We start from the raw sequence: 22883 nt of genomic DNA on the forward strand, positions 1-22883 counted from the left end.
TGTCTTGTTGAGCCAGACACGTTAGCCTGCTGCAAACATCGACCCAGGTCTGAACCACGTCCCCCAAAGCTGCAGACTTAACTGAAAACAGCTTAGAAAGTGCTCGTCTCTAGCTCCCAGACACTCAGTTCCCAATGGGGTCCAAACCCCAAATAAATCCATTTTACCTTGTATAAAGCTTATACAGGGTAAACTAATAAATTGTTTGCCCTCTATAACACTGACAGAGAGATATGCACAGCTGTTTCTCCTCCCTCCCTCCCCAGTATTAATACAGCTGTGCATATCTCTCTCTCAGTGTTATAGAGGGCGAACAATTTATGAGTTTATCCATAGAAGTTTATACATAAGCTTAAAGCTTATACGGGGTAAAATGGATTTATTTGGGGTTTGGACCCCATTGGGAGTTGGGCATCTGAGTGTTTAAAGACAGGAACGTCTCTTAAGCTGCTTTCAGTTAAGCTTGCAGTTTGTGGGACATGGTTCAGACCTGGGTCTGTGTTTGTGGCCGGCAAGCATGTCTGGCACAGCCAGGCAGGGTTCCGGAGTCCGAAAGCAGGGGCAGTAGTAGTCTTGGCACATCAGTTGGCAGCCCCAAGGGGGTTTCTGTGATTCAACCTGTCCAAGGTGGCATGGAGGACCGTGTGGGGAGGATGGTAGGGCCCAGACCAGCCCCTATGGGGGCAGGGAGGGAGCGCCATCCAACCCCTCACCACCCCCTCCTCTGCTCCGGTCCCAGTCCCAGCCACATCCCTGGCTCCCAGCGCAGCGTGCACCTGGCCCCATGTCCAGCCTCGGCCAAATGGCTCTGCTCCTCGCCCTGGGATGAGGCTGGGGAAAAGGCTGGGAGTGGAGCCGCACCTGGCTGTAGGCTTGGCTGCTGGCCCTCACCACAACCCAGCTGCAGCTCTGCTCCCACCCCTGCTCCTGGCTGTGGCCTAGCTCCCAGCCCCAGGCCCTCCCCCAGCTGCAACCCCCTTATCCCTATCCACATTTCCCCACCCCGCAGCCATGGCCCCGCTCCCAGGCCCAGCTCCAGAGAGGCGGGGTGGGGGAGGGCTGCAAGACCCTCAAAAGTTTGGGGACCGCTGTTTTAGAGGAATTCGGAGGGCGGGGGGAGTAACAGAGGAGGGCAGGGAAGAGGAAGTAACAAATTATTCAGATGCACAGGTAACCATATGCAAAGATCAAGGTATCAAAAATATCTGCAGGATCACTTATTGCACGTACCACGGGTAAACCATGACAATCCCATCCAAATCTTCTGTCTACATAAAAGCCACTCTGGTGAGCAAATCTGGTTACTACATCTTTAATGGTTCCTGCAAGAATGTGGCCATAGTGGGGAAGCCCAGTTGCAAATGGAGGGCCATCATAAAAAGTAAACCTGTGAAACAACAGGCAAAGTAAGTATTAGTTCAAAATCAGCCCTCACAAAACAGGAAGACCATTCTTCTGTGCTTGTGCTGCTCCTACTTATATGGCTCCACAAGTTGTATAGTAGAACCGCATAGTTATGAACACCTTGGGAATGGAGGTTGTTTGCAACTCTGAAATGTTTGTAACTGAACAAAACATTATGGTTGCTCTTTCAAAAGTTTACAACTGAACATTGACTTAATACAGTTTTGAAACTTTACTATACAGAAGAAAAATGCTGCTTTCTCTGAAATGTAAATTACAAAAAACAAATTAACAGTACTGTATTTTTTTTTCTCTGCTGCTGCCTGATTGTGTACTTCCGGTTCCAAATGAGGTATGTGGTTGACTGGTCAGTTCATATCTCTGAGGTTCTACAATACCAGCACTGGAGCTAAAAGTGTGTGTGTGTGTGTGTGTGTGTGTGTGTGTGTGTGTGTGTGTGTGTGTGTGTGTGTGTGTGTGTGTGTGTGTGTGTGTGTGTGTGTGTGTGTGTGTGTGTGTGTGTGTGTGTGTGTGTGTGTCCTCCTTCAGGAGGAAAAAAAAGAAAAGGTAATAACATGGAAAGTGGTGCTGGCTTAGATAGAGTTCTAAAGGAGGCAGCAGCTGTAGTATGAGTGGACAAGCAGAAGGGAGAAGAGCTACAGGTAAATAAGCACTTTATTTTCATGCATACCAGTTGTATCTTTTATGCCACTTTTTACCTTGGTCTGTTTTTTGACTGTTTCAGGCATTCCTGAAAACAATCAAGTGTGTTCCAGAGATTCAGTATCTTCTCTTCCTCCTGAGGAAAATTTATGTTTTCTGCAACTTGCTGAACCATTCTTTCCCCTATAAGGATCAAACAATATCATGTAGAAAATGAGTTTTGATTTTCAAGACAGAACAAGCAAGGATAAATAGCTTCTCAATACAGTACACTATGCCATTAGAAAAGAATCTCATAGTATATTCCACCATATCACAGTAAGATTCTTGATCACAGCTTAGCAGCTTGTTTCAAAATCATAACTAAGGTAGCAGTCTGTTCTAAATACACTATGACGTATTTTCATATTTCATGGTGATACAATAGTATGAGGAAGTGGTTCTCCATTTACTCTTGATTACGTTCATTGTTGGTTTTCCACTGGGTTTCCTTGGTTACTTAAAACTAAATGCCCTTTCAAATTTTCTTCCAGATTTGAAGGAGCACTTCCATGAAAAACTTAAGAAATTGTGCTTTCCCCCCTCTAGTCAGGTTGTGGTTCTCCCAGGTATTAAAAAGCAGCTCAAATTTAACACTTTAAATATAGAGATCTGAGCTGGATCCCAAATCAGCATTTAAACTAACATGGTAATGTAAAAGGAAGTACAATAGATGTGTAGTGAAGGATGAGGATGGAAGGGTCTGGACAAGGAGACAGGGAATTAGATCAGTGATAAGAAAGAAGAAAAGTGGAGAGCAACAATTTCTATCTGACTTTGCAACCAGAGCTGTTCAGTAACATTTTTCTGCCCTTGTTTATTACTTTTCTCCTGTTGCTCCCCATTATTTGGTGGTAAAACCTCCACTATGCACTTTGGGAGTTGGTGAATGGCTCTGACAATTTCTAATCAACCTGTTCACCTACTTTTCAGAAGCAAAGTTCTCTGCTCTCAGTAAAAAATCAAGCCAAAGTTTTCAGCCAACAGCCCATTCTTGCTTATTCCTGGCAATTCCCTGAAGAGCTAAAAAACAGCCCAGTGTAAAAGTCAGAGCCCAAAGCTGTACTCTAATTCTGGCTGAGTCAATGACTCACTACAAGGACAATCATTTCTCATTCACAAACAAGATTTCTCCAGCACATGGAGATGCAATAGTGCTAGAAGATTTGACCATTAGAAATACATGAGTATGTGACTGAGATACTCAGGTTTGAACACAGATTTCACAAAACATCTACATAAATTTGTAGTGAGTGCTGGGGTGGAACCCGTGCTGATGGAACATGCTGGTACCAATGACACAGTGATATTCAGGACAAATCCTGTCTGCTTAAGTGGCTGTGGAGATCGGTGAAAAAGGGAAGAAGCTTTAATCTGTCTCTATTCCAATATCTGCTGCTACTGCTCTGGGTTTCCCAAACCACAGCAAAAATGAAACAGTCAGAGTCTTCCGTTTCACTGCTGCCCACAGGTTTGTGAATCACAGAACCGAAAAGACAGAGCTTTGTTAATTGTATTCAGTCTTGTCAAGTACACTGAGAAGCATCAGAAGCACTACTCAGGAAGACAGCATCTATTCATGATCAAAAGGTTTTTTGTTTGTTTGTGTTTTTTTACACAGAGCCATAAAATCCAGAAGCTTCATTTTTAAAATGTGAAAGTTTAAATGCTGCAGAAAATGACAGCTTAGCCTGTCCACCTGTGACATTATTGACATGAACTGTGACCGTAAAGATCATTGTTGCCTATGGATGATGGTCCTATGGTTGCCCCAGGTCTTGTACAGAGGAGGTCAAGTGAGCTGTCTATGGAAAGGTTATAATTTGCTGGTTATGTTGTCTGTATGTGTGTATCATTTTTGTATTTGAAGTTATGAATATTGGCTACGTACTTGTATCTCAATGTGTTTGATTCTAAGTAGCCTCAGTGAAGCATTTGGTCGGCTTCTTGAGAAAGGACTATTCTAAATGCCCGATCAAGAAACACTTAACTGACAATGGACTTTGGGAGATGCCAATCCACATCTGTGCTTTCCTGGGAACGTTCAAACTAACATGTAAACAGTGGTGTCGGCCTGTAAAAAGTTGAATTATTCACGGACATGTGACTTGCCCAGGTGGCTACAAACTCCACCTTGTTGCTGTGACTTTGCACAGGAGAACAAAGGGGTTTCTGCCCTCAAAAGAGAATATAAAAGGCCCTGGAAACCCCTCCATTTTGTCTTCAGCTGGCTCAAGAGATGGCCTCTCCACCCCAAAGAAATGCCTGAAAGACACTGGAACCAAGGACAGTAACTACGGGATTGTGAGCGATTGCTGGACGCAGGCCACAGACTACAAAGTTGGTCTGAAAAGGATTGGTCCCAGACTAGGAAAGAGTCTAGCCTGTGAAAGAAGCTTATTGGAACATCTCTGGGGCTGAGATTTCATCTGTAATCAGTTTCTTAATATATTAGGCCTAAACTTGCTTGCTTTGTTTCATTCTGCAAACAGCTGTGCATATTGCTCTATCAGGATTATAGAGGGCGGACAATTTATGAGTTTATCCTGTATAAGCTTTATACAGAGTAAAACAGATTTATTTGGGGTTTGGATCTCATTGGGAACAAAGTGTCTGGGTGCTAGAGACAGGAGCACTTTCTAAGCTGTTTTCAGTTAGGTCTGCAGCTTTGGGGGACGTGGTTCAGACTTGGGTCAGTGTTTGCAGCAGGCTAGTGTGTCTGGCTCAACAAGACAGGGTACTGAAGTCTCTAGCTGGCAGGGAAAATGGGCTCAGAGGTACTCTCAGCACATCAAGTGGCAGTCCCAATGGGATCTCTGTGATCGAACCCGTCACACACCCATCATTCTCAAAACACATCCAAGAACCGCTCACCTAAGTGAGGCGGCAGGTGAATTTTTCAATCCCTGATTTGTACTACATTCGTAACAGTAAGGATGGCTCATTTTCCTCAATTTTCCTCATATTTCCTCAGAAATATATAGCCCTTTTAGGAGGGGATATGCCACATATCTTTCACAAGTTTGGGCCAGACTGTGTCTGACCCCTGTGCAAATGTTGGAGGGAAGCAAAGTACCCAATGGCACATAAAGGGAGTCCTTGTGCTCAGAGTGCAAAGATTCCACAGAACTGGAGATGATGAAAGTGTTTTTCTGTGCAAAGGATATATGAAGGAGGCAGGTCCACTCCCTCAACAAGGTCAGCCAGTAGAGCCAGTTGACAAGCGACAGACAGATCCACAGAACCTTGGCGCAGTAGCTGTGCACTCCAGGAAGTACCTCCTTAGAGAAAAATGTCTCCTGGGACAGCATGACTCTGCGCCATCTCCAGTACATGGCTTAATGCCACTATTTAGCCCTGGTTATTGCTATAGCACAAAGTCATCTTCTGGTACATAGCTCATCAAGGAAACCACTAGCTGATGATTATAAGGAGTCTTGAACAAGACAATGCTTTTGTGTATTCTAACAAGGCGAGCAATAACCCTACACCAGCATTTCTCAAATGTGGCCACTGTGGCTGCATTCGGCCACCAGGGGCTTTTCTTGCAGCCACAGCCTCTTGGGTGGTGATTTGGGGAAGTGAGGAGCAAAGCAGCGGCCCCTCCCCTGGGGCTGCCAGAAGGGGTTGGGCCTTGCCCCCCTTTGAAAACAACCGGAGGAGCAGACAGCTGGTGTGAGTTGCCCATCTTCCCAGGGCGGTGGGGCTCAGGCTTCTGGCTTCAGCCCTGGTGTGGTGGGCAGCAGGCTCAGGCTGCGTGCTCTTGCCACGGGCTCTGACCGCGAGGCTTTGGGCTCAGGGCTTTGAGGACTCAGCGGTGGCCTCCATCCCTTGGCCACAGGACTCTATCCCTAGGCTCAACACCCCTCTCATGTCCACTGCTGCCTCCCCACCCAGCTCCCCATCCAAGGTTTAATTTGTTCCCCAGCTTGCCAGGGCTGAGTAAGTCTGCTACGAAAAATGGTATTTGTATATTTGTTAATATCACTTTTTACTGCCTCCTAGCTAGCTAACAAGTCTGCTGCTGTGAAAAAATTATATTAACAAACATACAAATATCACTTTTCACAGTAGCTAGCAAGTCTAAAAAAAATGCAGCCAAAAAAAGGGAGAGAAACAATAAGAAAAGACAAGAACATGCAGAGCACCTTATTTGTGTTTCTATTCTGTTTAGGTTCAGTAAAGAAAAGAGACAACTGTACATTATTTTTATTATTGAGTCTGAAAAAACCCCCTACATAAATTACTATGATTTGAACATATACATGTGCAAATTTGTTTTTTCTAAAGTAAATTAAGTATTTTATGAAAAATTGTCTGAGCAGCTACCAGCAAGAGTTGGTGGCCGCACTCTGAGGGCACCAAAAAAAATTGTGGTGAGAACCAGGGCCGTCCCTAGCTATTCTGGGGCCCTACGCAGCCCCCCTCCCCCCCCAAGGCTCTGTGGGGGCGGGGGGGAGGGAAGAGGAACCTCCCCCCAGCTCTCACCGGCGGTGCAGCTGGGGCCAGGTCGCTGTACTTCCCTGAGGACTGCAGCAGGGCTGGGCCTGCACTCACCGGCGGCGGGGAGTAGGGGCAGGGCTGGGGCGGAGCAGGAAGCGGTGGAGTGGGGCGGGGGCTTTGCAGAAGGGGTGGAGTGGGGGCGGGGTTGGGGCGAAGCAGGGGCGGGGGCCATGTGGTAGAGGTGGGGCAGGGGCTGGAGCAGCACGCAGCTGCACAGGGCACTGACAAATTTGGTGCCCCAAATTTCCTGGTGTCCTACACAGCTGCGTACTTTGCGTATGGGTAGGGACGGCCCTGGTGAGAACCCCTGGCCTAGATGTTAAGACTTAATTAATATAAATAACAATACTTCACACTTCTGCAGCAATTTCCACCCTAGGATGTTGGAGTGCTTTACAAACATTAATTAGCTCCATGTCACTATTGGAGGAAGGGATCATCTATGTTTTGTTCACAGCCCCAAGGTCACACAGCCATTTAGTGGCCGAAGTGAAAATAAAACCAATATTTCCCAAATGCAAAGCCTTCTGCCTTAACCACTACACACACTCTATCAAACACAATGGTTTCCTCTGATTGGCAGCAAATACAAACATACTAAACCATAAGTTTACTCAGTATTTACCATGGTGATCTTCTCTGAATGAAGTCATCAATTCCTCATGACTCACTATAGTAAATATTTTAAAAGTTCTTTTCTGTTCATAAGATACTAATAAAATGTAACTGTAACCGGGCTATGGAGGCTGCTATGATATCACAGACTCCATGCATAAACCACAGTATTACTTTTGGCCCATTTCTACTAACTGGAGCACTGTACCAACACAACAGTTTCCAGTAACCACAGGGCACACATTCACATGCATAGCAAAGACTTTCTATTTTTAACAGTACAAAGGAATTTTACCTGAATTGATGGAAGTCTAATTTTTCAGAACTGCGTCGAAAAACCATTTAATGGGCAAGATCAGGGATGTAGTAACTCCTCATTACAGGTCAGTTTTCTCAATCTGCAGGACAGAATTTAGAAAAACTTGACTTTTAATACTACAAAACTATGCTTAGTTACCTGAAGCTGTGGCATAAACAATACTAACAGACGTTAAGCCAATAAAAACTGCTACCACAAAAATTATATCAAGCTGCTACATTAGTAGATAAACTACAACTGGACACAAGACTAGAGCACAGAATTTATTATGTTAAATCTAGTACTTTGATACAGCGGGGGATAAAGGACAAATTAGTGCCTTAAAGACAGACCATTCATAATACAAAAACAACAATGCAATATTCTGACTCTACTACTTCTGGTCTTTGTGTCATGACCCAGAAGCAGGTTGCAGTACCCATCCTGACTGGGTTGCACTGTTCATAGCCTCCAAGACACTGCACTCACATCACCATGGGAGCTCAAGGTATAAGAATTAAATACCGAATCACAGAAATCTAAGGCTGGAAGGAACCTCAGGAGGTCATCAAAGTAGCACCCTGATCTGAGACAGAACAAATAAAATTAGACCACCCCGATGAGCATTTGTCCAACATGTTCTTACAAATCTCCAATGACGGGGGATGCCACCACAACCCTTGGAAACTTATTCTAGAAAATAGCTACCTTTACAGTTCTTCCTAATGTCTAAATCTAAAACTACCTTTCTGAAGGTTAAGCTAATTATTTCCTGTCCTGTCTTTAGTAGACGTGAAAGACAACTGGATTACTGTATTCCGCTTTGTAACAGCTCTTAACAAATTTGACTTATCAGGTCACCCCTCTGTCTTCTTTTCTCAAAACTAAACATACCCACTTTTTTTTTTTTTAAACCTTTCCTTAAATAGGTCAGTTTTTCTAAAACTTTTAATCATTTTTGTCACTTTCCTCTGGACTCGCTCCAATTTGTCCACAGTATTTCTGAATTGTGACACCCAGAATTCGACACAGTACTCCAGCTGAGTCCTCTCCAGTGCCGACCAGGACAATTACCTCTCATGTCTTACAACACTCAAGTTAATATACACAATAATGAGATTTGCCTTTTTCACAACTGCATCACATTGTTGACTCATATTCAATTTGTGATACACTATATCCTCCAGATCATTTTCAGCTATTCTCCATTCCCCTTTCATTTTTCCTTTCTAATCACAATACTTGGCACTTGTCTTGATTGAATTTCGTCTTGTGGATTTCAGACCACTTCTCTGATTTGTCAAGGTTGTTTTGAATTCTAATCCAGTCCTTCAAAGTACTTGCAATGCCTCCCAGTTTGGCCTCATCCCCAAATTTTAGAAGCACACTCTCCACTCCATTATTCAAATAATTAATGAAAATATAGAATAGTACTATACCCAGGACATAGTCCTCCAAGACCCCACTAGGCAACACCCTCCCACAATTTGACACCAAACCACTGATGACTACTCCGAGTACGGTCTTCCATCCAGTTATGCAACCACCTTACAGTCATTTCATCCAGACCTAGTTTGCTTATGAGAATCGTCATGTGGGACTGTGTCAAAAGCCTTACTAAAATCATGTAGCAGTCTGTTGAAAAAACATCATTCCCGTGACACAAGAGGGAGATACAAGCTGATGGAAACTATTTGAACCCCAAATACTGATACACTGTACCTCAAAAGGACACCCTGTACCCACATATTCACCATTATATGATTATGATTGGGGCTGTCAATTAATCACAGTTAACTCACATGATTAACTCAAAAAAAAGTAACTGCGATTAAAAAATTAATCAGAATTAATCGTATTGTTTAACAATAGAATACCAATTAAAATGTATTACATATTTTTGGATGTTCTTCTACATTTTCAAAAATATTGATTTCTGTCACAACACAGAATACAAAGTGTACACTGCTCACTTTATATAATTTTTTATTACAAATATTTGCACTGTAAAAATGATAAACAAAAGAAATAGTATTTTTCAATTCAACTCATACAAGTACTGTAGTGCAATCTCTTTATCATGAAAATGTAACTTAGAAATGTAGATTTTTTTGTTGTTGTTACATAACTGCCCTCAAAAACAAAACAATGTAAAACTTTAGCGACTACAAGTCCGCTCAGTCCTACTTCTTGTTCAGTCAATCCCTAAGACAAACAAGTTTGTTTACATTTACAGGAGATATTTTAAATAAGAAGGCAGCAGTGTCACCTGTAAATGAGAACAGGCGTTCGCATGGCACTTTTGTAGCCGGCATTGCAAGGTATTTACGTGCCAGACATGCTAATCATTCTTATATCCCTTATGCTTCAGCCACCATTCCAGAGGACATGCTTCCATGCTCATGATGCTTGTTAAAAAAATAATGTGTTCATTAAATTTGTGACTGAACTCCTTGGGGGAGAATTGTATTTCTCCCATTCTGTTTTACCCGCATTCTGCCATGTATTTCATGTTATAGCAGTTTCCTTTGATGACCCAGCACATGTTCGTTTTAAGAACACTTTCACAGCAGATTTGACAGAACACGAAGAAGGTACCAATGTGAGATTTCTAAGGATAGCTACAGCACTCGACCCAAGGTTTGAGAATCTGAAGTGCCTTCCAAAGAGGGACAAGGTGTGGAGCATGCTTTTAAAAGTCTTAAAAGAGCAACACTATGATGTGGATAGAACCCAAACCACCAAAAAAGAAAATCAACCTTCTCCTGGTGGCATCTGACTCAGACGATGAAAACGAACATGTGTCGGTCCACTCTGCTTTGGATCATTATTGAACAGAACCCGTCATCAGCATGGACACACGTCTTCTGGAATTGTGGCTGAAGCATGAAGGGACATATGAATCTTTAGCACATCTGGCACATAAATATTTTGCATTGCTGGCTACGACAGTGCCCTGCAAACGCCTGTTCTCACTTTCAGGTGACACTGTAAACAAAATGTGGGAAGCATTGTCTCCTGCAAATTGTAACCAAACTTGTTTGTCTGAGTGATTGGCTGAAGTAGGACCAAGTGAACTTGTAGGTTCTAAAGTTTTACACTGTTTTATTTTTGAATGCAGTTATTTTTGTACATAATTCTACATTTGTAAGTTCAACTTTTGTGATAAAGAGATTGCACTACAGTACTTGTATTAGGTGAATTGAAATATACTATTTCTTTTGTTTTTTACAGTGCAAATACTAGTAATCAAAAGAATAAAGTGAGCACTGTAAACTTTGTATTCTGTGTTGTAATTGAAATTAATATATTTGAAAATGTAAAAAAATCTAAAAATATTTAAATAAATGGTATTCTATTATTAACAGTGCGATTAATAGCAATTAATTTTTTAATTACGCGTGACAGCCCTAATTATGATATGTTTTGTGTAAAGTATGCCTTGTGAGGTATTATTCGAGAAGTCATGATCTGTTTAACATTCATAACTTCAGAGGATAGTAGGTTTTGCTACATGCTTGTTACTGCAATATGCTGAGAGTCCAGGAGATATCCACAGCTAGCCTTTTAGTGGCAACAAAAGAGCAACTAACAACCCCAACACAGATTTACATCAGGACTAGCTTGCTATGTGTTGATGGCCCATTAAGGACAATCTACTCTCCCAGTGGGCCCCTCCCAAAGACCCCTGAGAGAACACAATAGGGACTGCCTAGCCCCCGTGACCAGGAAGGATCTTTCCAGCCCCTCAAAGAGAGTTTAAAATGAAGGGGCAATGCCATCACCACTTGACTGCTCTCCTCTCCCACCTACTCTGAAGGAAACAAGAACTTTGGGAAGAAAAAGAACTGGGGAGATTGGTCCCAGGCTGAAAAGGGAATTCAGCCTGTTTACTAAGAACTGTAAGCAGCCTGCAACATCCAGTAGGGTGAGGAAAACTGCTTGATTCAAATCTTGCTTAGTCTGATAAAGTTTAGGACTTAGACTGTAATTTTAACCTTTTATTTCTTATATAACCAACCCCGACCTCTATGCCTATCACTTATAAATCACTTAAAATCTATCTTTCTGTAGTTAATAAACTTATTTTGATGTTTAACTGTAAACAGTGAGTTTGTCCTAAGTGCTTGGGGGATCTGCTCAGATTACAAAGGCTGGGCAATGTCCACTATCCTTTGATGACAACGCGAACTAATTAATGAGCTTGTATTGTTCAAGAGGTCTTGAGCAGTGTGAGATGGTACATTTCTGAGGGGCGAGGCTGGGTCGGCACGGGGAGGGGGAGGAAGTTTGCTGGTCTCTCCTTGTTTACAGTTCATGAGTGGCTTAGAGAGCATTCATGCAATTTGGCTGGTGTGTCTCCGCATGTTGTTGGCTGAGTGATCACAGCACCTGGAGGGGTTTGCTGCTTGTCACTAGTATAGCATTTTAAGAGACAGCCCAGCCCAGATTGGAGAGTTAAGGGGGCACAGCAGTCCCACAGGTCCAGGTTGTACCCCAGGGGTCTGTAACAAGGGCCTTAACCAGAAGTGATGATAAAAGCTGTATTGATTTTGACTGTACATTTACTGGTTAAAACACTTTTTGTTTTTGTTTTTTAATATCTATCATTCTGCTGGCACGAAAGCATGAAACCAAGCAAGCTGAATTTTTTAAAGTTTAACTTCTCCTAAATGAGAAGTTCTTTTCAAAAGGTTACTTCTGTCTCCAAAAATGTTTTAAAAGCAGTGTACACTAAATCTTTCAAAATTGATACCAAGAGGAAGCCTTGCACCATAAGTGAAAAACTAAACCTGCCACCCACTACTGATGCTGCTAAAATCATAAAAGTAAAAAGAGATATAGTTAAAATGCCATCAATCTCCACTACAAGTCAAGCATCAATATGATAAAAAGGCTCAGGACAGAAAACCCAAGCAACCAAAAAGATATACACAAAGCAACAAAAACCATGACACGATTACTTTCTGAGTTTATTGACATAACTTTGCAGGCAGAAATTATTGTTTTTGCTAGTGATGTGAGAGTATTGTACTGTGGAAATCGCTCTATATCTACTTTTGGTAAGACAACATTTCCACACAGAATGAAACACTAAGCTATGCATTAATTATTTTAAGAAAGAAATAAGATTTTGCCATATATATGCATACATTTGTACTACTACTATGATTTTGCTGTCTCTCTTATGTCTTCTTTAATTCACAATTTAGTGCTATTACTGAATAGTAAATTAAATGTAAACAACATACTACTAGGGAATAAATTTTTAACATACTTTTTTTAAAAGGAGACAACATTCAGCGGGACTGGTGTTCTTCAATCTGTACTGATGGTGCTACAGCTAACATGGACAAATAGCAGTCTTTTTACCTAGAAGAGGGAAATACAATTACATACGCATTAAAATCAGGAGCTTACTAAAATTCTATTTAAAATATATTAAATCAATAATTTAATTATACCATAAATTAATACAATTCAAATAATTTAGCATGGTGGATTTAAAATATTTCAGTCATTGTGGATAGGTCTCTGAAAACATCCACTCAATGTGCAGTGGTGGTCAAAAAAGGGAATAGAATGTTCAGAATCATAAGAAAGGGATGGATAAGAAGACAGAAAATATCATATTGCCTCTATATAAATCCTTGGTATGCCCACATCTTGAATACTGTGTGCAGACGTGGTCGCCCCATCTCAAAAAAGATATATTGAAATTGGAAAAGGTTCAGAAAAGGGCAAAACAAAAATGATTAGGGGTATGGAGCATCCGTCATATGAGGAGAGATTAATAAGACTGGGACTGTTCCGCTTGGAAAAGAGACAACTAAGGGGGGATATGATGGAGGTCTATAAAATCATGACTAGTGTTGAGAAAGTAAATAAGGAAGTGTTATTTACTCCTTCTCATAACACAAGAACTAAATGTCACCAAACGAAATTACTAGGCAGCAAGTTTAAAACAGACAAAAAGTATGTATTTTTTCACACAACACACAGTCAACCTGTGGAACTCCTTGTCAGATGATCTTCTGAAGGCCAAGACTATAACAGGGTTAAAAAAAGAACTAGATAAATTCATAGAGGATAGGTCCATCAATGGCTATTAGCCTGGATGGCCAGGGATGGCATCCCTAGCCTCTCTTTGCCAGAAGCTGGGAATGGGCAACAAAGGATGGATCACTTGATGATTACCTGTTCTGTTCATTCCCTCTGGGGCACCTGGCATTGGCCACTGTTGGAAGACAGGATACTGGGCTAGATGGACCTTTGGTCTAACCCAGTATGGCCATTCGTAAAGATGCTTATTCCAGCTCAAAGGGGGCATCTGGGTAACTTTTCCCCAGGGGAAAGGAGTCAAATCTATTACAGTTAAACCAGACAAATGTCAGCCTTCCTTAAGAATATATTTCCCTTAATGTGCCAGTACAAGTAGAATGCTTACAAAGTACTGTACTTTGCAAGAAATGTTAGTTTCTTTATCTAGCATCCTTTGGTTAATTCCTTGACTTGTTGCTTACTTGGTGATAAGGAAACAGGTAACTACATTCTACAGATCTTTAAAAATACCAGCAAGTCAAGAATCAATATCAAATCCATGGAAGTTTAATGGAACATGAGGCATGTTATGATCTCATATTTCTAAAACTAAAAAGGCATTGACAGTTTAAAATTCCCATATATTAAACAGACATCTTTACCATCCGTGCACTGTTTGCCACTTGAACATTGCAGTTTTGGGAACCTCAAAAAGAAACTGATCATAAAAAACATGAAACTGGCTTCATTGATTTTCAATTTCCAAGCTAAGAGAAACATGTAAAGCAAGTAGCAATTATAATAAGGACAAAATCAGACTTTTAAAATATTAGTTTTAATAACTTAAAAGTTATTAACAATGCATGTTTCTTTACAATGCAATATTTGTTCTACTGTATTCATTATTAGCAGTTTCCCTTTACTCTCAGGGTTAAAGGTTAAGAACATAACTGCCATACTGGGTCCATATCCAGTCTTCTGACAGTAACCATTGCCAGCTGTTTCAAAGGGGAATGAACAGAAAAGGGAAATCAAGTGAGCCAACCCCTGTCATCCAGTCCCAGCACATGCCAGTAAGAGGTTTAGGAACACCCTGGGTGTGGACTTGTATTCTGGACATTTTGGCTAATAGCCATTAATGGACCTATCCTCCATGAAAGTCTCTAATTCTTTTTTAAACCCAGTTATAGTTCTGGCCTTCACCTCACCCCCTGGCAACAAGTTCCTCAAGTTGACTGTGTGAAGTACTTCCCCTTCTTTGTTTTAAACCCACTGTCTATTAATTTCATTGGATGACCCCAGGTTCTTGGGTTATGTGAAAGAGTAAATAACATTTCCTTATTCCCTTTCTCCATACCATTCACGATTTTTTAGATTTCTATCATACTCCCCCTTAGGCATCTCTTTTCCAAGCTGAATAGTTCCAGTCTTTTTGGTCTCTTCTCATACAGAAGCTGTTCTATACCCTTAATCATTTGTGTTGCCTTTTTTGTATCTTTTCCATTTCCAATATATCTTGTTTGAGATGGGGTGACAAGAACTGCATGCAGTATTCAAGGTGATGGATGGGTGTACCATGGATTTATATAATAGCATTATGATATTTTCTGTCTTATTATCTATCCTTTTCCTAATGGCTCCTAACATTTTGTAAGCTTTTTTTGATTGCTGCTGCATATTAAGCATATGTTTTCAGAAAACTATCCAGGATAACTCCATGATTTCTCTGTTGAGTGGTAACAGTTAATTTAAACCCCACCATTTAGCATATATACTTAGGATTATGTTTTCCAATGTGCATTACTTTGCATTTATCATCACTGAATTTCAGCTGCCATTTTGTTGCCCTGTCACCCAGGTTTGTGAGAGTCTTCTGTAACTCTTCACAGTCTGCTTTGTACTTAACCATCTACCCCTCAAGAATTGGACACAGACACACCCCTCCCCAATCTTCCTTCCGTTACTGCCACAAACCAAGAACCCCTAAGAACCAGGCACTCACAGTCTCCCCTCCAAGGTCCTGCCTGCGGCCCAGGCAACCCATTAACCCCATCAAGAGCTGGCACATGCCCCCTCCCACGCACGCACCCCTCCCTGCAGTCACTACTAAGGCGCAGCGCTCCCCTCACCTCCCAGGCACAACCCCCTCATGCTTAGTCCCCACCCCAACAGCTGGTACCACGGGGGGGGGGGTCACTGCACCAAATCCCTGCGAGTGGATAGTCAGCTGAGCCCCCCCTGCACAGCACCACCCCACCTCCGGGTAACCCGCCAGACAGCCCGGCTCCCTGCACTCACCAGTCGCCTCGCCCTCCACGACCCAAGCCACCAGCCGGCTGGGAATGATGCAACCAAAAGAAAGCATGACAGGAAGCAAAGGAACACGCCTGCCTGCTGTATCCAATCACCGCGCTCCATACACAGGCCGCAACAAGGCAGCCTCTGATTGGTCAAGCGGGTCTCTTGGTAACTGTAAATCATGGGGGATGTGATGGTAGGAAGACTGAAGAGGTAGGGCGAGGGGAATGAGTGCGTGCAGAAGTGACGTGACGTGACGTGACGTGCCGTGACGTGACCCACGCCTGGGTTTTGCAGGGGCGTTTCTTGGGAGACCGCACGCGTGACAGGGGGAAATAGGCTGGTGCTCGGTGCTGCACCCGAGTCTGTGGCGTGTTGACAGCCTCAGCCCTTACATGCTGCGTGGGGGCTCGGCGTAGCGGTGCTGAGTTAGAGCATTTGCACGCTGGGGCTCTCTGCATCTGCAAACCGTGCGCTCCTAGCTTCAGACACGGAATCCATTTTAGACGACAGATCTAATTCAATTGAGGGCTCTGCTCTGCAGGGGGGATAGCCCCCCCCCGCACACATACCGTGTGTACCCCCGAAAACTAAGCCGGCATAAGAGGCACCCGATGTATACAATATAATTTCAACTGGTTTAGTTCCATCCGTCTCTGCTTCCCTTCTCTCTCCCCCCTTCCCCGTCTCTCTTTGTTGTTTTGCTCGTTGCTGTTCTTTTCATCCAAATTTTGCTCTCTCCGTCCTGGTTTTTTTTTGTTTGTGTTTTTAAATTACTCCTACACATACACTGAATTGGCCTGCCTAGAGCACAACGAGTGTGTGCAAGAACCAGTTTCTTAGGCTTGCTATTTAGCAAATGGTCATACAAGCCACAGAGACACAGAATACAATAAAATACAAGCCTTATTTGGGAAACTGGATGTTGAGTCTCTGAATGCCAATTTAGAGTGGAAGTTTCCGTAACTTCCCTGCCTGCAAGCAAATCACTTGTGACTTTGGGGGTTTCTTAAGATTGCCTACAAGAGTGCCTCTTAATTTTATTTTTTCTCAGTATTGATACTAGGTGAATGGAGATCAGTACTCCTCAAAGCCACCAAATAATTGGCAAATGGGTGAAGCATGAACAGTTTTTCAATGGTGAATTGTGATGGAAGAGTGGTAGGAATAATCTAAAAATAATGAGGTTCAATAATTTTATTCACACTGACAGTGTACTGGTTGGTGAGGTATCCTTAATGTATGGTGGGTTATTAGAATTGCCTGTTTGATTGAATTTATCTAACTTAATAGGGGTCCATGGGAGGAACAAATAGGAAAGCAACACAACAGATCTAAATGAGCACTTACCAAAGAAAGATAATGTGGCAAGCTGTTACTTTCAAGGATCCTGTCTCTGACAAATTGCAAAAGCTAGGACCTGGAGATCAAAAGAACAGTTAAAAAGCCGTTCTCTGGCGAGCTAGGGGGTCGCTTGTCAGAAGCTATCTAGGGAGACAAGCTGATATAGACAAACTAGGTAAAAAGAAAAGGAGTACTTGTGGCACCTTAGAGACTAACCAATTTATTTGAGCATGAGCTTTCGTGAGCTACGGCTCACTTCATCAGATGTTTACCGTGGAAACTGCAGCAGACTTTATATACACACAGAAATCATGTGTGTATATAAAGTCTGCTGCAGTTTCCACGGTAAACATCTGATGAAGTGAGCTGTAGCTCACGAAAGCTCATGCTCAAATAAATTGGTTAGTCTCTAAGGTGCCACAAGTACTCCTTTTCTTTTTGCGAATACAGACTAACACGGCTGTTCCTCTGAAACAAACTAGGTAGTCAGTCTCTCTAAAGAAGTTGGGCCTTCCTAGTTCCAGGAAATATTAAGTCTTAGGGAAAAGTAGATATGACTATAGTCTGTTATTATTTTAAAAATGTTTTCTCAGAAATGCTTTGTTCTAAAAATTTTAATACTTTGCTTTAAAGAGGCTGAAACCTGTGTGGTCATTGTATATACCTCTGTGATTGTTCTTGGAAGGAACAAAGCTACGTGGTCTTTTCCAAATCACGTCTGCTGAAGTAATCACAGTTTATCCGATTAAGTGAGCTGTAGCTCACGAAAGCTTATGCTCAAATAAATTGGTTAGTCTCTAAGGTGCCACAAGTACTCATTTTCTTTTTGCAAATACAGACTAACACAGCTGTTACTCTGAAACCAGTTTATACTAGGGAACTTCAACCCACTGCCCACTCTGATAGTGGGAAAGTCATGTAACTCCACCCAAGATAGAAGTGAAAGCCTGAGGCCTGAGAAGGTATGCTCAAATAGACCAGGAGGGGTCAGAAATGTAGTTAGGCTAGTAACTGTGAGGTAAGCAAATTGCAATTGTTAGAATTTGTAAAAAATAACCAAGTAATGTAAGGGTAAAAGTGGTTATTATGACCTCGTGGTGATTTTGTTGTAAGATCCACAATCTTGTCCTCACAGCTCACAACAAAGCAATACAGACACTAACATTTGAAATACTACATTGGATTTCATTAGCTTTATAATATTGATGAGGCTAATTATTAAAATGTTTCATGTAATTGGAAGTAAATTGCTGCTAGCTACCTGTGCAATTAGTTCTGTGCTGTATTGGGATTACTTCAGCATTTTTCATTGTTGGAGTCAATGACTATGTAAGAAATTACTGCTCCACTATATATAATAAATAGGGCCCTACCAAATTCACAGTCCATTTTGGTCAATTTCAAGGTCATAGGGTTTTAAAAATAGTAAATTTCATGATTTCAGCTATTTAAATCTGAAATTTCATGGTATTATAATTGTAGGGGTCCTGACACAAAAAGGAGTTGGTGGGGGGATCACATAGTTACTATAGAGGGGGTTGCGGTACTGCTACCCTTACTTCCGCACTGCTGCTGGTGGTGGTACAACCACAGCAACCCTTCTTCTCTATTATTCCTGGCCATCCTTCCAAGTTCATGCCACGTTACATTCCTTAACACAGCCCTATATTCCATCTCTTTATGGGCTGCTCCTTCTTGGCCTGGTGGTCTCTCTACCAGTTCCCTAGCCCATTTCTCCTAGGCTGCACCCACTCTACCCTTCCCTCCCTAAACTCTGTTCCTGACAGTCTTCCCTGCCAAATCCACTTGACATGTCCCTCAGTGACTATGCTTCAGCTACTTCCAGCTCCCTTCCAGGTTAAATGATCTGGAGAAAAGGGTAAACAGTGAGGTGGCAAACCCTGCAGATGATACTAACCTGCTCAAGATAGTTAAGACCAAAGCAGACTGTGAAGAACTTCAAAAAGATCTCACAAAACTAAGTGATTGGGCAACAAAATGTCAAATGAAATTTAATGTGGATAAATGTAAAGTAATGCACACTAGAAAAAATAACCCCAACTATACATACAATATGATGGGGGCTAATTTAGCTACAACTAATCAGGAGAAAGATCTTGGAGTCATCATCGATAGTTTTCTGAAGACGTCCACGCAGTGTGCAGCGGCAGTCAAAAAAGCAAATGGGATGTTAGGAATCATTAAAAAAGGGATAGAGAATAGGATGGCGAATATCTTATTGTCCTTATATAAATCCCTGGTACGCCCACATCTTGAATATTGCATACCGATGTGGTCCCCTCATCTCAAAAAAGATATACTGGCATTAGAAAAGGTTCAGAAAAGGGCAACTAAAATGATGAGGGGTTTGGAACGGGTCCCATGTGAGGAGAGATTAAAGAGACTAGGACTTTTCAGCTTGAAAAAGAGGAGACTAAGGGGGGATATGATAGAGGTATATAAAATCATGAGTGATGTGGAGAAAGTGAATAAGGAAAAGTTATTTACTTGTTCCCATAATATAAGAACTAGGGGCCACCAAATGAAATTAATGGGTAGCAGATTTAAAACAAATAAAAGGAAGTTCTTCACTCACCACACAGTCAACCTATGGAATGCCTAGCCTGAGGAGGTTGTGAAGGCTAGGACTATAACAGGGTTTAAAAGAGAACTGGATAAATTCATGGAGGTTAAGTCCATTAATGGCTATTAGCCAGGATGGGCAAGGAATGGTGTCCCTAGCCTCTGTTTGTCAGAGGGTGGAGATGGATGGCAGGAGAGAGATCACTAGATCATTACCTGTTGGGTTCACTCCCTCTGGGGCACCTGGAATTGGCCACTGTCGGTAGACAAGATACTGGGCTGGATGGACCTTTGGTCTGACTCAGTATGGCCATTCTTATGTTCTTACCACTAACTTCTCTCTCACTGTATTCCAGTTCCCACCCTACCTCAGGCTCCATCTATCTAACTAGAGTTTTTTGTTTTTAATACTGTTGAGAATTGTAATTTCTCTGTCCAAATATTCACCACTGCTCTCCACCCACCAACCAATGTTATAATATTGGCATCATCCACTGATTGTGAAGTATGTGAAAATGTTGCACTAAAGAGAAAAAAAAGTGGAAAGTGCCTGTCATAAATATAAAGGGAAGGGTAAATCCCTTTGAAATCCCTCCTGGCCAGGGGAAAGCTCCTCTCACCTGTAAAGGGTTAAGAAGCTAAAGGTAACCTCGCTGGCACCTGACCAAAATGACCAATGAGGAGACAAGATACTTTCAAAAGCTGGGAGGAGGGAGAGAAACAAAGGGTCTGTGTCTGTCTATATGCTGGTCTTTACCGGGGATAGACCAGGAATGGAGTCTTAGAACTTTTAGTAAGTAATCTAGCTAGATATGTGTTAGATTATGATTTCTTTAAATGGCTGAGAAAAGAATTGTGCTGAATAGAATAACTATTTCTGTCTGTGTATCCTTTTTGTAACTTAAGGTTTTGCCTAGAGGGGTTCTCTATGTTTTGAATCTAATTACCCTGTAAGATATCTACCATCCTGATTTTACAGGGGGGATTTCTTTATTTCTATTTACTTCTATTTTTATTAAAAGTCGTCTTGTAAGAAAACTGAATGCTTTTTCATTGTTCTCAGATCCAAGGGTTTGGGTCTGTGGTCACCTATGCAAATTGGTGAGGCTTTTTATCCAACATTTCCCAGGAAAGGGGGGGTGCAAGTGTTGGGAGGATTGTTCATTGTTCTTAAGATCCAAGGGTCTGGGTCTGTAGTCACCAAGGCAAATTGGTGAGGCTTTTTACCAAACCTTGTCCAGGAAGTGGGGTGCAAGGTTTTGGGAAGTATTTTGGGGGGAAGGACGCGTCCAAATAGCTCTTCCCCAGTAACCAGTATTAGTTTGGTGGTGGTAGCGGCCAGTCCAAGGACAACGGGTGGAATATTTTGTACCTTGGGGAAGTTTTGACCTAAGCTGGTAAAGATAAGCTTAGGAGGTTTTTCATGCAGGTCCCCACATCTGTACCCTAGAGTTCAGAGTGGGGGAGGAACCTTGACATGGTGGCATAGTGGTGGGATTAACCTGAAATCATTTTGAGATCCAGTTGAGATTTTTTGAACTAGAAATACAGATTTTAAAAAGGAAATTTTTTTTTCCTTTGGAAAGGAAGTCCAGAAAGCAGCTGAAACTGAAAGCAGCTTGTTTTTTCTCTGCTTTGTGGCCAAGCAGAGACAAAAGGGGATTATCTTTGTGAATTGCAGGTTTTCTTTGCCTGGAGGCAGGGTACTTAACTTCTGCAGGGAAATTCACAGTCTTCCAACCCAGAGGTTTTTTTTTCTCTCTTCTTCCTAAAAGTAAATAGGGGGTGTGTGTTCTACCCATTTGCTTTTTCTTTGGGCTGGGTAAGCAGGTTTCCAAGTAGTTGGAAGTTTTTTGCTTTAATTTGGGCCCAGAGCAGAGACAAGGGAATTGTCTTTTTCTGTAGGCTGACAATCACTATCAGAGAATAGATATTCTATTCCAGCACAGCAAAATTTTACAGCCAAGTTTTGTTTGTTTATTTCTAAACCTCGGGTATAAAGTTAGTTTAAAAACAGAGAGGTTAGAATGACCAAATCCTCAGCTCGACTACAGCTGGAATTAGCCAAATTTCAGGCTGAGGAAAAACAAAGGGAACATGAAAGACAGATAGAACTCATGCGGCTGGAGAAGGAGGTACAGGAGGCTGCCCACAAGAGGGAAATGGAGGCAAGGAAGCATGTGGAGGAGGAGAGGGAAAAAGAGAGGAAGCATGTGGAGAGGATAAAGGCCCAGCAGAATATACCAACAAACCCTAGCAATCCTTCTCCAGGTACCACTTCCCATCCCAGAAAGTTCCCCACCTACAAGGCAGGTGATGATACTGAGGCCTTCTTAGAAAACTTCAAAAGGGCCTGCCTTGGGTACAACATCTCTACTGACCAATACATGGTAGAGCTGAGGCCGCAGCTCAGTGGACCCTTAGCTGAGGTGGCATATGAAATGCCTAAAGAACACATGAACAAGTATGAACTGTTTAAATCCAAGGCGAGAGTCAGAATGGGGATAACACCCGAGCAGCCTCGTCGGAGGTTCAGAGCCCTAAGGTGGAAACCAGACATGTCATTTACCCGACATGCCTACCACATTGTGAAACATTGGGATGCCTGGATATCAGGAGCAAGTGTTGAATCTCCAGTAAATTTGCCCTTCCTAATGCAAATGGAACAATTCTTAGAGGGTGTTCCTGAGGAAATAGAAAGATACATCCTAGACGGGAAACCCAAAACTGTAATTGAGGCAGGAGAGATTGGAGCCAGATGGGTGGAGGTGGCAGAGAAGAAGAAAACTGGTCGCAGTTGGAGCGGAGACCAGAAGGGACCACCCCAGACCACACCCTATTACCGGGGGCCGCCCAAAGCCCCACCTACCTCCCAAAGAACCCTCCAGACCCCTTATCGTCCCACCACCCCGTTCTCCAGCAACCCTCCTCGCCCCAGTGACCCGTCAGCTGGACGATGTTTTAAATGTAACGAGCTGGGGCATGTAAAGGCCAACTGCCCCAAGAACCCCAACAGATTACAGTTCATTGCACTGGAATCACACCAGAGGTCCACAGGCCCAGATACCTCCCAGATACCCTTGGAGCGGAGGGA

At 42.4% G+C, this 22883-nt stretch overlaps 1 protein-coding gene and 1 non-coding gene across 4 annotated transcripts in view; both read right to left on the reverse strand.

Annotated features, from left to right (window-relative positions):
• IARS1 (isoleucyl-tRNA synthetase 1) overlaps nucleotides 1–22883 on the reverse strand; it is a 204374-nt gene that overhangs the window by 165053 nt on the left and 16438 nt on the right. The window contains exons 1-5 of one of the 3 annotated variants that reach the window (XM_073352335.2): nucleotides 15863–15956; nucleotides 12801–12895; nucleotides 7520–7622; nucleotides 2124–2250; nucleotides 1231–1387 (exon numbers count right to left, since the gene is read on the reverse strand). In XM_073352335.2, coding sequence (XP_073208436.1) covers nucleotides 1231–1387; nucleotides 2124–2242 — 276 coding nt within the window. In that variant the 5' untranslated portion in view covers nucleotides 2243–2250; nucleotides 7520–7622; nucleotides 12801–12895; nucleotides 15863–15956. Of the gene's footprint in view, nucleotides 1–1230; nucleotides 1388–2123; nucleotides 2251–7519; nucleotides 7623–10281; nucleotides 10382–12800; nucleotides 12896–15862; nucleotides 15957–22883 lie in introns of those variants that run through there. The other 2 variants (XM_073352336.2, XM_073352337.2) reach the window with 2 other exon arrangements.
• On the reverse strand, nucleotides 7328–7462 carry LOC140915440 (small nucleolar RNA SNORA84). The gene has a single exon (XR_012160177.1). It is a non-coding gene; the product is annotated as a small nucleolar RNA SNORA84 (small nucleolar RNA).

This window comes from Lepidochelys kempii, chromosome 7 (genome assembly GCF_965140285.1).
Source record: "Lepidochelys kempii isolate rLepKem1 chromosome 7, rLepKem1.hap1, whole genome shotgun sequence".
Lineage (NCBI taxonomy): Eukaryota > Metazoa > Chordata > Testudines > Cheloniidae > Lepidochelys > Lepidochelys kempii.